The following is a 15,246-nucleotide window of genomic DNA, read 5'->3' as shown; positions in this document are numbered from 1 at the left end:
TGATATGTATGATGACCGCTACCCATTGCATCAGTCATTTAGTACAATACATAAGTTACACTTCACTATTTACTAACGATGCATGTACTCATTGGTTGGTGCAAAAATAATGTCGTTTTTTTGACATTGAGGCGAATCATCATTTTTGCACCAACCTAATGGTAATAATCTATCACTTTTTCCACATTGATTTACAACTTATCTAAAAGGTAAACGGATAATTTACTAATTTTATTATTTAACTAAAAGAAAGCAGCAGATATTTAGTAACCTTATTTTTCGCATAAATTAACTTATATGCATTCAAAGCAAACTTCATGCACACTTTATTCTTTTTTATCTGTTCTTGGTTTGTAGTTTTTATACTTATTTTATAAGACATGAAAGAAGTATTTGCATTTTTATAAGAAAAAAAAAAAGAAACTAAACTAAAAAGAAAAAGGATTTTTATATTCCTATCTTATTTGTCGGGACATTTTCAAAGGTTTCTTTAAATACAAATGCAACAATTCTGTGTCAGTCTTATATTATCATGTTAATTTTAGCATTAAGATTAAGGTGCTTGTTTACATTGGTGATATTTTAAACCGATGCATTTCAGGTGAAAACATTATTACGTACTTATGTGTCATGGCGAAATTCGTATAAATTCCCAAAACGATAAGACCTCCTAATTTTTTTTTTTTTAAAGATGTCCCTTTACAAGTTCATCCTTTATTTACATCATCTCACACCCCCCGCTCCTCCTCCTCGTCGTCCTCCTCATGAACTGCTACAACTATTTCTAATCCACATAGTCTATTCCTCGCGTCCTATCACTTCTCATCTTATACATTTCTCTCGCTCTATAATAGCATGTTACCGCAAGCAAGCTTACCAGAGTTCTTGTATTATGTAGATTTTGCTTGTCATCCATTTGACCGCGAGTTTGATTAATTGAATCAGAAAAAAAAAAAAAAAAAAAAAAAAAAAAACGAGTTCACAGCGTTAGTTAAATTGTAAAATATATAAAGACAAAATCTAAAATCTCTGTTTCCTCCCTCTGGTTATAGGTTAAATAGCATTCTTACTTGCAGCACTATTTTCTTTTTGCTGTCACTGGTTTCGTCAGCCATGACAAGGTAGAAGTCCTAAATAATTCACAAGTATATTTTTGAGTGTCACCTGCACTAAGGATTAAATCTTCAACTTCTAGAAGAGTGAAAAATAAGAAACCATTAGAAAACCATGTAATGCTTTTAAAATATTTTTTCAACTTGATTTTTGAAGATATACTTCATCATAATTACAAATAATTATGCAGTAAAATATCTTCTTTGGTATTTTCAATTCATCTGATGCTGTCACTGATTCAGAATGAAAGTTTTCTTATGCCTGAACATCGCATGTGGTAGCGCCAAATGAATTAGAAATAGTATTTTGTTCAAAAAGCATTGTTTATATAGAAAATATGAATTATGAAAATTATAAGCCGTTAGAAAATCATAAAATACAACTTTTTTGCAAACTTTTGATTTGAGGAGAAATATATAAGATGTTTTAATGTTAGAAATCTTCAAAAACGAGGGCTGGGCCATGAATGAATGATAACATCTAATGCTACTAAAAAATGGCGCCAGGAAAGAAAAATTTTGTTCGTAATTCATTTTCACCTTAAATTTGTCCACAGAATGATTAAAAAAGAATTATTTTGTTTTTTTCTCTGGTTGATCAATTTAACTATTCAGTCTTTTCACAATTACAAGAAACCTTCTCAACCACCGATTACCATGACTAATAACACCCTAACTAAAATCCCACCATTCAAACCACTTGCCTTAACATTCACAGACAACATGAATTTGAACAAATACATTGAGAACATTACCAAAGCTGCTGCAAAGAAAATAGGCTACCTTTATTGTGTTAAAAAATTACTCATAGCAGAGATATCTTATATCTTTACAAAACCACAATTCACCATGGAGTATTGTTGCCAAATCTGAACTGATGCATCTACCACTAGTCTCTCCCTCTTAGACATGGTCCAAAAAAAAAGTCTCCAATATAATAGATCCTGCACTATTCTCATCTGTCTTATCAGTGAAATGTTGCACCCCTGTGCCCGTTCTACAAGTACTTTAATGGAACGTGAACTGATGAACTTATAGATTTGCTATATACTCCTGATTAATCCAACAAGCAGCAAAATCCCACCCCTTCATTGTTGAGTCCCTAGATACCGGAAAGCCTTCTACTCTAATAATTATTTCCTGCTTCCCTGACTATACTAACCTGCAGAAGTTTAAATGTAATTAGAACAGACATCTCGCAGCTCAACTCCCCGCAGTTCCCTGTTAGACATGATCCTGAATAGTAGGCACTTATGTGTCAATATACATTGTTTGGGGTGAAAAAAAAGAAGATGTTTAGATGTCGTTTAAAATAAACAAGATACTTACGCGCAAAGCAATGGATAATCTCCTTCGTCACCTTTAAGAACATCATTCATAAGATTTCGGTCTACGCTACACGTGATGTTGGCTTCCTGTACGGTTAGCTCTTTGCAAGCACATGATACCAATGGCACTAGACTTACTGAAAATACACAGAAAGAATAAAGTCAAAATTATATCACAAAAATAATTACAGAAATTCATATGTACATTATTCAAGCTTCTGGGACTGACCTTTATGCTTGATCTGAAATGGAATGCGTATATCAAATCTGTTGCCAAGATTGCTGGGAAAATGGTTCAATCATTTTACTGCTCCAGTAGGTACATCACTCCCGATGCAATCTTCTATCTGTATAAGAGCCAACTATGTCCTAAAATGGAGTACTGTTGCCACATCTAGGCAGGGGCTGCTCGGTGCACCCTATCTTTTGATAAAATTCAAAACCTGCTTCGAAACCTAGTAGGTGACGCTCTTTTCTCTACCCTGCAAACTACAAAAGAGATATTGTGAGCCTGTCTCTGCAAAATAAATCGTTAAATGATAGATCGTTATTTTCATGGCAAGTGCTCGTCTGAGCTCCTTGCTAGACTTTCACAAAAAAAAACACTCGACTAGCTCCAACTACTATCCACAATTTCCCCTCACTCTCTATCTGTGGCTAAATCTAAACACAAATTCCATAAACAAAGCTTCTTTCCTAGAACTGCCAGCCTGCATAACATTGTTTCACTGGCCTGCTTTCCAACTGATTATAATATGGCAGCCTTCAAGTCCAAAACAAGTTCTTATTGAACTGGCCCCTTAAATAATCCAAATTCTACTCAATCTACACCATTAACCCATATCCTCAAGTGGCTTTCAAGCCTTAATAAGTGGGAACGCCTTTGTAAAAGAAAAAAAAAGAAAAGAAAAAAGGGTCACTCAATAAAAAAGTGTAGTTTACAATAAAAAAAGTGTAATATGGTAGCTTTGGCTAATTAGCGGACGTTATCACTTCTAAATAGCTTGTATAAAATCATCCAACATCATTAGTGGGTCATTAAAAAAAAATTTCTGAAATTTTCAGACGAGGATTAATTATTTGTATTATTTGAATTATTAAGACTACTGTTCTCATCTTGATTGTTATTTTTACAAATTTTCGGTCGATGTAACCTCCAACCTTCTTCAGGTGTATCTTGTCAAACTTGTGAATCTTTCTGTTGAACTTAGGAATGTTTCTGTCAAACTGAGGGAGTCTGCATGGAATTTTAAACGAAACCCTTATTTAATCCATGGGAGTAGTATGCTCTCGTTCTGTCAGCCATGACAGGGTAGAAGTCCTAAGTAATTTTGCAATTATATTTTGAGTATCACCCACATTGATGATTGAACCTTCAACCTCTAGAAGCATGTAACTTTGCGATTGAATTTTACTGCGTACTTTATTTACTACACCATGGCTTTGCGGACAATTCTAATATGAATTTTAGGAGCCTTAAATCTATTGTGACTGTACATCTAGAAAACAGGTGGAAATGGCACTGAAGCTGAGAATAGTAGTCCAAAGAATCCTAATAATATGAAACCTTTTCACTCGGGAGGGGGGGAAGAGATTTTCTTAATTTTTCAATATTTTAAAAGCACACTTCCCTATTAAAAAAATCAAACAAACAAGCTCTTATATTAATTAGATTAATATGTCAAGGCTTATATTAATTATACTAATATAAGGCTGAGAGGCCACTTTGGATAAGGATTCTAATTGATTGTAAGTTGGGTGATGAATAACATCATGAAAGGATTGGAAATGATGAGTGGAATGGAATTGGTGTTGATTCAAGCAATAATAAAAGGGTTCCTAATTGACCTAACTGACATTTTTGTAGACTATGTGATTGATTATGTTGAGTTTAAAATCACTTGAAGATAAGTGTTAATGAGATTGTTAGTTGGATGACGAGCAATACTATGAAAGGATTTGAAAATGATGGGTGCAATGGGAATAATTTTTTATTGAAAATTAAAATTTGTTAACATTGGACTTGAAAACGATCATGTTGTAGTCAGCTGAGAAGCCTTCCCGTGCTATTGTATTCCACAGATGGTGTGTTCTAAAAACATATTTTTTCATGGATATTATTTGTTTTATATACATAGAAAGGGAAAGGAAAGTTCTTTGTAGTGGTTTTAGATAGAGTAGTTGCTGTGAATGTTTAGAGATTCCTTCAGCATCTTTGAAAATTTTAGCCAATGTGTTCTTTAGTTCATCATTAATTGAAGCTTTTTTTGTTCCATGCAGAAATCTTTTGAAGGGGCCAAACAAATGGAAATCTGGATTTTAAAGAGGATATGCCAGCTGTTTCCAACCTGATGCTTTCCACTGTTCTTCATACAGTATCAAAATTTGTATTGACCTGGTGAAAAAAATGAGCCCGGAAAATTAAAGATCGTTGGTTGTTTAAATTATTGTATTTGTAACATTTACTTTGACTAAAACATACTTCTGTGTTCATATCATATTTGCTTCTATAAATGTCATGTTTTTCCTAATGAATAACTACTTATCGAGGCCAAAAATCACTCGAGGATAAGGGGTTAATAAGATGGATAGGGTGAAAGTTAGATGATGATGAATATTATGAGAAGATTGAAAATCCCCACATACTACCTGTGCAAAACAACGGACCCAGTAAACAAGAATCTCCCCTTCTTTGCAAGAAAAATCGCATATAAAATATGAGGACTAAAGGAAATAAATCGGAAGGAAGTGAGAATTATGAGGTTACCGAAAGTAAACCCAAAGGTTTTCACTCCTCAATCACCGAAATTTGACGGCAAACCTTTGTCCAATTGAGAACACTGTTTGATTTTCTACCATTTTGAATTAGGTAGGCTTTACCTATCTCACGGCTTTCACATTCCTTCTTTATCTATTAGCCAGGCAGAGAGGGACAGTCACGAACTCATCAGAGACACATAGTGCTTGACCATGCTTCCTGACTATGGCAATGAATGCCGTCCTCTACTTCTGTCTGATTCTTTTTCTCTAAAACTGAGCATCTTGGGAATGCCTGCTTGCCACATATGTTCATGCAACTAGTTTAAGCACTCTTGTCTAACAGGTTGGAGGGTACCGGTTGACAGTTTGTCTGTCTGCTGCTTCCGACTGATCGTACAGGAGCACTAACTCTTAAGTAGTATTAGGAACGGCTGCTTTCAGTTGTATGATATCAAGATGGTTGTAGTGGCATGTCGCATATAGAAAAGGACTCTGCACTCATCTCCTGTGTGCTTTTCGAAGATCACAATCTTATAAGTGAAAAGTTGGATAAACTCTACTGATGTGTACATGTTTGATATCATACACATCCAACTTTTCCAAACACTCTCACCTAAAACTGAAACTGTAAAATAGTCAGAAAACAAATATTTCTGCAAAATTTAGATGCGACATCATGAGGTGTTTTACTGGTGCAATATTAGTTAAATAATTAAACTTCTTCTCTGTACACATCACACATTCTTCTGTAAATGTTATATGGTTTGCACTTATCAATCATCAAAAAATTGATGATAAACCTTGAAAGCACTCTGTTTGATTCTCTGTTGTTTTGAATAGCCGCAATACAAATATTTCTGCAAGATTAAAATGTGACTCAATGAGGTGTTTTACTGGTGCAATATTAAAATAATGTTCATCACAAACCACTTCCAAACAATTTCTAATTTTAAATTTCAATAAATTTTGAAATAAAAAATTATTGCTCTTTAAAAAAAAATATTTTACCTTTTTTAAATACATGTATTGAATGCCCTCCATATAGAAATATTTGATTTGTAAGAAAATAACGTTTTTCTATTAAATATTTGTGTTAAACTAATCACTCATTAAAAAAAGTAAATATATGCTTCTTTTGAAACTGCTTTAATAATTATGGCTATGAAAACAGATTATTCTTATCATTGCTTTGACTCTAGAGTATATAGTCATAAGGGGCAAAAAAAAACTCCCTGGTACATCATGTATAAGGGCAGATAACTCTCGGATACTATTCAACACAAGATTAGATAACTTTTTACCTATACAATCATCAGGAGTACAAAAAGTTATTAAATATATATCAGTTATGCGAGGGGCGTTTCAAAAGTAATGCCTTCTGTTTTTATTCCGCCTGAATGGATCAGACAGGTTTGCAAACTGCATTTTTATGATGACCGAACTTATGCATTTATGACCTGAAAATTTCATCTCTCTGTTACAAATATTGACTGTGTGAGACTCTAAGAAAGCAACCCCTGTCACAGACGTGTTAGAAGCAGAGTTGCATTATTGAATTTTCGGCAAACATGTATTGAGAATGACGGTGACTATGTAGAAAAATAAACTATGGAGCACAAAAGGTCACCTGCTTTAATGCTACCACTCCCGTCTTCGTAGCTCTTTCCGTTTTGGAGTTAAAAATATAGAAGGCTTTACTTTTGGAATGACTCTTGCATATATTGGATAAACGCACTTTACTAACCTATTGCTAAGGATACTAAAGTTATGGGTTAATTATGTGACCTGACCACCTGTAATGATTGAAAATTACATCAGTAACGAGTGAATTGGAGCGGAATTAGAGCCTTTTATGATGTAAACTATCCCGAGCAACAACCGGCGACCTTATTAGCCCAAATTGTTGGTTGGAGACGCAAAATGCAAGAGGAAAAAATAACTTTGGAAACATTAATAATAATATTGTTTTGTGATAAGAATCGTTACATGGTATCGAATAGTATTGTTCTGTCTGGGGTCAAGCTTTAGAATTTTGCCTGTGTGTGTGGAAAATAACTTAATCAATATGCATAAGTGATTTGGCCAATTTAGCCAATCAGGGTTAATCCAAGTGTGATGCAATGAAGATGGATTAGCTGGATGAGAAACCAAGACTTCTCAGATCCCACACCACTACCTCCCTTTAAAAGGGACACAGAGCGTTTTTTTGCCAGTCAAGAACAGAAAACCCCGGTTGGAGTTGAAAGTCTGTTCTATCCACTCAACCACCCACGCTACGTCCCCTCCCGTTCAGTGATCGGCAGATAAAGAGAGGGAAGGAAGATAATCTGTGTTGAAAAAGATCCCATTTGAATCACTGTTTAGACAGGCTGCTTGCTGAAGGGAAAAAAACATTGCATGTATATTTTTTTTTTTCATAACTGTAAAATATCATTTTCTTTGTATCCAGAATTCATTTAATAATTAATCTTTATAAATAAAAATCCAAAATTTATCTCTGGAGTCAATTATTTGTCGTGTACGTATTTGTGACTAACCCATGAACGAATGTTACCAATTGGAGTAATTTCTTTCAGGAGACAGCAAGCAGGAGAGAGGGGCGGCCAACCCAGTGCTGTGAACCTATGGCCAGTGAATTATGGCCTGCGACGAACGTATTTGTTGAGACTCGAGTTGTTCACTTTGTTTTTCCTAATTCTTTTATTTTTTTAATTTGTGTTCTTTACCTGCAAGTCATGGTTGATGCAGGAAATACAGGAGTCTCACATAAACCCTGTCATCGTAAAACCGACCAATACCATGCCATTGAACTTTCTTGGGTGGTTCCGAAATTGGAACCATCTAGGATTACACTTATGTACCAGTGAACACTACGGTCTTCACTGTGTTATAAATTATGCAGTTGAGTGAGATATCATAGTAGGTAGATATCTACGTGTGATATCATGTCAAAGAGAGGTGCTGGGAAACAGTAGATCAAAAATTTATAAACAAAGATCTCAACTTTTGACTTGAAAGTAGAGGTTGATACCAAACCTACAAACCTAATCGATTTCCTGAATTAAGTTATATTATAAATAATTAATCCTTACATTATATCTATCAGAGCTTTATAAAATAATTGCAGTTGCTGTAATAAGAGTTAGTAAGAGTTCATGACGGTAAGTTTATTTAATAGATTTAATTAACTTCGAGTTGTTGATATTTAATCTTTCTTTTGTGTAAACAGTTGATTACGATTTCTGATTTTCTATTTACAAAATGACAAATAATTTATATAAATTAAACATATATTATTTGACTTAGGGTAATAAGTGTTAATTTATCTAATAATGCAATAATCTATAGAATGTAAGGGCTTAAATATCTTTCTATAGAGAGGTAATGATTTCAAGGTCTTTATTGTTTAAAGTGATAATTTGAATATATTTCCAATTTTGATGAAAATAACGGACATCATTATTGTACTTATTATGGTCGCATGAAGATGAAAGCGAAATCTTTAAATGATTCTTCTTAAAAAGTGTTGGTTGAAAGAAATGTGAATTCCGTAATGGTGAAAATTTGAATATTACGGAATTCGCATTTCTTTCGCCCAACAATTTTTAAGAAGAACCATTTAAGGATTTCGCTTCTATTTTGATACAATCATAACTACGATGAGGTTCACCTTTATTTTTGTCAAAATTGGAAATATTTCCAAATTTTCACCAGCTATAGCAAATAGCTCCACTGGCAAGTAGGTAGGATTGAACCCAGAACATTGAGCCGAAGGTGGAAAAGAGAGTGTGAAAAAAACCTGACAACTTACCACTCGCCCACGAAGGGAGAGTAACTAAACAGAGTTTAAATTTAACGATTAAAAAGTTAAATTGACAGGTGCGCGATTTTAATGATCACGCCATAGAAATCACGCAATGAACTTCTAGTAGTTATTTTGGTTTTGTTTCCCAACTTTTTGTCTCGCCAAAATATTGGGGGGGGGGGAGGGAGCTCCCCATAAAGAGAAGAGTGTCCATATGAATAGCAATTGTTCGATATAAGGAGTTTCTCCCACATTGATCAAACGCCCATTGCTTTCTGGACGTTCCTGTCACGAAGGCCGGGAACTGTACCTTCGCTTCAGATCAGTTTCACTTTTATAAGAAAAAGCCGAACGAACACATGAGAAGCCGAAATAGCAAGAATTTTATAAAAGTCGATGTAAATAAATCTAGACACGACGCGCGTTCGCAAATCGTACATATTATGATCGAGGAGGTATATCAAAAGTTCTAAGACATAGTAAGCCCTCCCCTCCGTGAAGCTTGACAAAAAAAGCCTTTCTTGGACATACAAAAATGCGCGTGTCGCATTTGCCTTTTATATATATAGAAGATTATTCTCGTGTTCGTTATTATTATTTCCATTATTAGTACGTTCAGTGACACTATTATTAATGTTACCACTAATAGTAGTATTGATAGTAATGCTAATTGTATTTTCCATTACTGTTGTTATTTTGATTAAAATAATTTTATTTGGATTTTACTACACATTTATAAACTACATTGGAATGCATAAAATCATTTTTTTAAAGTAACATTTTTATTTTTATAATAATCACAGCTTGAAGCCCGAATGTCAGAATGGGTACTATTTTTTGTTTTTTTTTGAAGCAGCATACACCTTAAGAAAGTTGAATCAGCTTCTTTTGAAGTAGAAAGTTTCATGAGAATATCAAATTCACAAGCAGTCCCCAGTCGATGGTATATCTCCGTCAGGATATGATGACGTTAGGTTTTTCCAGTTCTTGCAAAGAGGTATCGATGTTCGCCTACATACAGCGCCTGGTATTTCTAAATGGTCACCCAGCTGGTACTGACCAGGCTCAACGATGCTTAACTTTGATGATCTAATGAGAACCGATGTATCAACATGATTATGCTGTCTATGGAGTACAAACTTGGAGAGTTCTAATTCTTTATAATTTATTGGTATTATAGTTTGGCTTGAATTTTATAAGATATAGTAAGATCATTTAATACTTTTGTTAATAATTGTACTATATTTGTAGTTATTAGTATAAAATTCTTTTGGGATGTTTGGATGCTACAGAAGAGGGGGCTTAAACCAAGTTATAGTTCTTCTTCTATTTAGTATCATTATTGTATTATTAGTTAGTTTGGCACTAGAGAGAGAACTGTACTTGACTCATATGATAAAATTAGTGAGGACGAAGTGAAAATAAGTCATTAGATCATAAAGATGCTTGTATGTCAATTTGTCTCTCGGTTAGCCCGTTCCGTTTGAGTTTGAAATAATATTTTCATTGTAAAAAAACGTATAATAATTTTTATTATGAAAGGCTCTGTTGATCACTCTATGTGTCAGTTTGTTTGAAATCGCATGTTATTGCTTAACGTTTACAGTGAATGCACATATCTTAAGAATATATATGTATATATTATTTAATTAATTGAAATGTTTATTGAGATGAGTATTATTTATTCATTTATTTATTGCGGACTATTATCTTCATCTCTTTTAGATGTTGTTTCACAACGTTTCGGCCAACTATTCCTCTGGTCTTCGTCAGGTGGTAATCGCGAAGGGATAGGAACTCTGAATCTCCTAACTGCATTCTCAGCAATTACCACCGTCCATAGTTGTTTTTCATCTCACCACGTTTTGGCCAACTAAGCTTCCGGGTGGCTTTGGGTAGGATTGAAATCGTTATCTTCAGATAATGCTCATCTGGAACTGTAGAAATTCAATGTCTCTATCCACTGAACCACGGGCCCCAAAGCTGGCCAGAGACTTAGTCGGCCAAAATATGGCGAGACGAAAAACAACTAAGGAAGGCAGTAATTGCTGAGGATGCAGTTAGGAGATTCAGAGTTCTTATCTCGTCACAGTTACCATCTGATGAAGATCAAAGAAATAGTTGGCCGAAACGTCATAAAACAACAACTGAAAGATGGGGATAATAGTCCGCAAAAAATAAATGAATAAATATATATGTATATGTTTTCATTGAACATTGTTCTTTTCATTCCAAGCTGACTCGAACATTCATAATTTATGGGTGGCATACTCTTCGTCCAAGATGACAAAAAAAAATGCTTTGCTAGTGGTTGCACTAATGTTCATATGCATATAAAATAACCTCAGAATCAGTAATGTTAAAAAAGAACTAAATAAACATCTCAAAATGGAAAGAAAAAATAGAAATAAAAACGTATCAATTGGTACGGAAAAAGAATTTCTGAATTCATTTTAGATGATTTAGGTAATCGAAGAAATCAAACTATTTTTGTTTTCTTCTTTCTCTTAAACACGTGGTTTTGTCTAGCAATTGTTTACCGACTAAATTTTGTGACATGAGACGGATATATATATATATATATATATATATATATATATATATATATATATATATATATATATAATTACTTGATTTAATCACATAAATTAATATACGAAGATATAATTTTATGCGTAAATTTTTCAATATTTACTTCAATAGTGCCCAATATATAGGTATGGCTGACGAACTCTCACGAGAATGAAATGCGAAATATTTTGTATAGCACATTTTTATCTTTATTAGGGAGTGGAGGTTTTGCAGAAAAAAAGATGTTATTTTGGTAAGTCAAAAAATAGGAAGAATGTTTTCTGACTATTTAACAAAACAGCTTATCAAAAGGAAAAAATAGCAATGATTTTATGGAAAGAGTTCACAACAAATATACCAGAAATCAAGCACAGTAATTGTGTCGAATTGTTTTCCTTTGTTTTTTTTTTTTTTTTGTGTGAGATTTTCATACACAACGTCGTTAAAATGCAACGACGACATCACAAGAATAACCAAGAAGTCGGAGCACGCCACGTTTGCAGATATACTACGAAGAGATGGTCAAATGATGTATTCAGAATAACTAAACAGGTGGAAACGACAAATATAGGTATTATCAAAAAGACATGCATTCAGAATGGCAATGAAGTGTTAGCAACAAATGAAGAGGGTTTGCTTATTTGTTTTTTGTTTTTTTACGACATATTAACCACTTTTGGATCATTTAATACCGAAACATTAATTGTAATGTGTTAGATATTGGTTAGTTGTTTTTGGTGTACTTGTGGAATCTTCTTATATTTTGTTGCATATAATAATCTCTTTCGGGAATTTAATTTTTTTTCTGGATCGAACTTGTTAAATATCCTTCTTTAACTATTCTCCTGATAATGCTTCATTCGGACCTGTCCAGACAGCCCATCAGTATATGATGTACTGCGTAGTCGTCCGGACATGTTATGCAAATAGTCGCCTCTTCTCCTTTTGGTAGATGTGAATGGGTGACATGAGTTTTTGGAAATGAAATTATGAGAAATTGTTGGATTTTTCATTGAACAACAAAAGAACAAAAAAAAAAGCGTAGAAATGTAAAAGCATTATCTATAAGAATTTAGAAAGGATTGATACGGGAAGTTGTGAGTAAGATGAAGAAGAGTAAGGCTGGATGATTTTCAGGTGTTGTTATAGAAACAACTATAACTATAGCTACTCATTCCCTTTAGCATATATAGAAGTTTTCATTTTGTTTGTTAGCCTCATCAGTTAGCATGCTCGCATTTGAAGTTAAATATCAATATGGTTTTCAGGTTCAAATTATACGACTGGTGTGAATAATTATTTCTAAACTGATGATTCCAGAAGTTTCAAACACACTAAATTCGATGCAGTGTCGTTTTCTTTTTTGTATAACATGTGGTTGACGTTTCATTAATGAAATAATATTGGCAATTTTGAGATGTCGTTTGCAATTTGAGATATTAGAGATTTAAGGAAGCAAAAAATATTATTTTTTTCTCTTGCCAAGTCATAAATTGGCAAGCTTTCAACCATATAAGATCCCTTTTTAAGCGTTTTCTTTTTTCTTATTAAATCATATTTTGGTCAAATTGCATTTGAAATGACAATGGAATGCTAGCAACAGATAAGTAGGACAAAAGGGATTTTTGGAAATGCCACTATGAGAGGTTGTTGACTAATGTGTTTTTATAGAACCAAAAAAAAAAAAAAACAAAAAAAAAAACAACAAATATCTAGAAATTATAAAAGCAGTATCTTGTCCAATTATAAGATTTAAAAAAGCAATGGTATGGTAAGCTGAGAGTGAGATCATCATAATACCGCATGCATCCAGAGATTCTATTGTTGGCATTGGTTTCTTCGATATTTTTCTAGTCAGAATTCTTTCTAGAAAGACATCGGGATTAAAGGAGGAACCACTTCGAATACAAGTAGCTACACGTCGAGAACAAAGTTTGACAATGATCAATAAAAATGTTGGCAAGCTGAATTCATCCATTAATCGAGCTTTGAATTGGATGAAAAAAAAAACGACGTCCGTAAAATGAAGACAGCTTTGCGATTACGCATAACATCGTTATTCTTGCTAAACGTTGGTACATCGATTACGCACATAAAATATTCGAATAACAATATTTGAGAGGCTAAATGCATGAATTAACATTCTAAAATCCTTCTCATAATCAAAGAGTGTTCACTTCAACTTCCAACCAATTAATTGTCCTCATCCTGCCCTTCGTTTTTCATATAAATGCATCGCCCCTTTTATTGACCGGATGTATTTTATTTTATTTATATTTTCTTTTTAAATATTTACATATTTAAATATTTTTATATGCATAAAGATTATTTATGGTCACGTGTGTTTCTAGCTATCAACCGTCGTCAGCATGGCTAAACTTTTTTTAAAAATAAGGTTCGGACTCATTAGTATACAATCTGCAATCTGGTATTTTACCACTGAGCCACGAAGCCTTGTCAAATTTTATTACTTTTTAAATAGCAGGATATCAAATAATTCTATTATTACTTAAAAATTTATGGATTAAATCTAAAATGAATTAAGTAGGTGATCTAATTTCAATATATTAGGATACAATTAAAAATAATAAAATCTGGGATGTATTTGAATTCAGTAAATTAGAGTAGATGAATTATAATTATGGAATGATAACTAATAGGCATACCAGTTAATCGTTTATTTGTAATATAATAATTTAACTTAGATTATTGATAAATAAAACTCGTAAATACAGATTATTTTATACTGAAATGTTTTAAATGCTAATATTTAATTTAAATAAATAATATAATTTAAGTTATAGTGCAAATTGGATTAATAAATAAATAAATAAATAAATAAAAAACAATAAAACTAAGTAAATATATTATTTACTAATAAAAATCATTCAATGTAACTGGGTTTTGATAAAGGGAAACAACTCATTTAAATTTAAAAGTAAATTATCGATCTTTTAACTGTATTTAAACAAATTACGATAAAACATTACAAAGGTAAATTTATATAAAAATTAAGTAAGATTTATGGTAAATAATTATATGACAATAAAAAATTATAATTTATGTAATAATAAATTTAATAAAAATAGTAATAAAACTGAATTATATATAGATATAAAATTCAGATAAAATCAACAATTAGTATAACCGGAAATAGAAGACTGCCTGGTTGTAAAATGCGCTTAAATAGGAAATTTTGATTAATGCAGATTTCGTATTTATTATTATATGATATTGAACCCAATATATAATAATGATTTTAAAAATAAAAAAAATGACTCGTACGCCACCACCGAGAATCGGAACCAAAACGTTTAGCTTACAATATACTTTTTCCTTTGACGTTAATGCCTGAGCTATGAAGACATGTTTGTTGCAAGGCTAAAAATTAAAACATGGCCCAATAGCTATTATGTTAAGTATGCGTATTCATAATGCCTTCGTTCGACTTTTACCTGGCAAATTGCATTTCTTTAATTTTTACACTTTTGCAGCGATTTTACCTGACTAAAACCCAAATATAAAGTTTTGCTTGAGTTTGAATATTCTATAGATTAAGTTTCATATCTGTAGACCAATACCTGATAACGGAGTTTGGTATGCAAATTTTTTAAAATAAATATATATACACATACGTGTGAACTTTGTTTTTTATTATGCAAGGATAAAT

General features: G+C 32.6%; 1 protein-coding gene and 1 long non-coding RNA gene across 3 annotated transcripts in view; one reads left to right on the top strand and one right to left on the bottom strand.

Moving 5' to 3' along the window:
* Window positions 1-7,692, top strand: part of LOC145293113 (uncharacterized) — a 40,043-nt gene extending 32,351 nt beyond the window's left edge. The window contains exon 2 of the long non-coding RNA XR_013869667.1: window positions 4,721-7,692. This is a non-coding gene — a long non-coding RNA (uncharacterized LOC145293113). The remainder of the gene's footprint in view (window positions 1-4,720) is intronic.
* The window catches only part of LOC145293112 (uncharacterized), a 166,257-nt gene that overhangs the window by 18,706 nt on the left and 132,305 nt on the right, over window positions 1-15,246 (bottom strand). For both annotated transcript variants that reach the window (XM_080139493.1, XM_080139494.1), the window contains exon 2: window positions 2,442-2,577. In XM_080139493.1, coding sequence (XP_079995619.1) covers window positions 2,442-2,577 — 136 coding nt within the window. The remainder of the gene's footprint in view (window positions 1-2,441; window positions 2,578-15,246) is intronic.

Source organism: Euprymna scolopes, chromosome 14 (genome assembly GCF_053919585.1).
Source record: "Euprymna scolopes isolate OS-2025 chromosome 14, ASM5391958v1, whole genome shotgun sequence".
In the NCBI taxonomy this organism is placed as follows: domain Eukaryota; kingdom Metazoa; phylum Mollusca; class Cephalopoda; order Sepiida; family Sepiolidae; genus Euprymna; species Euprymna scolopes.
Note: the sequence above shows the minus strand (reverse complement) of the source record. Positions and strands in the feature narration are given on the sequence as shown.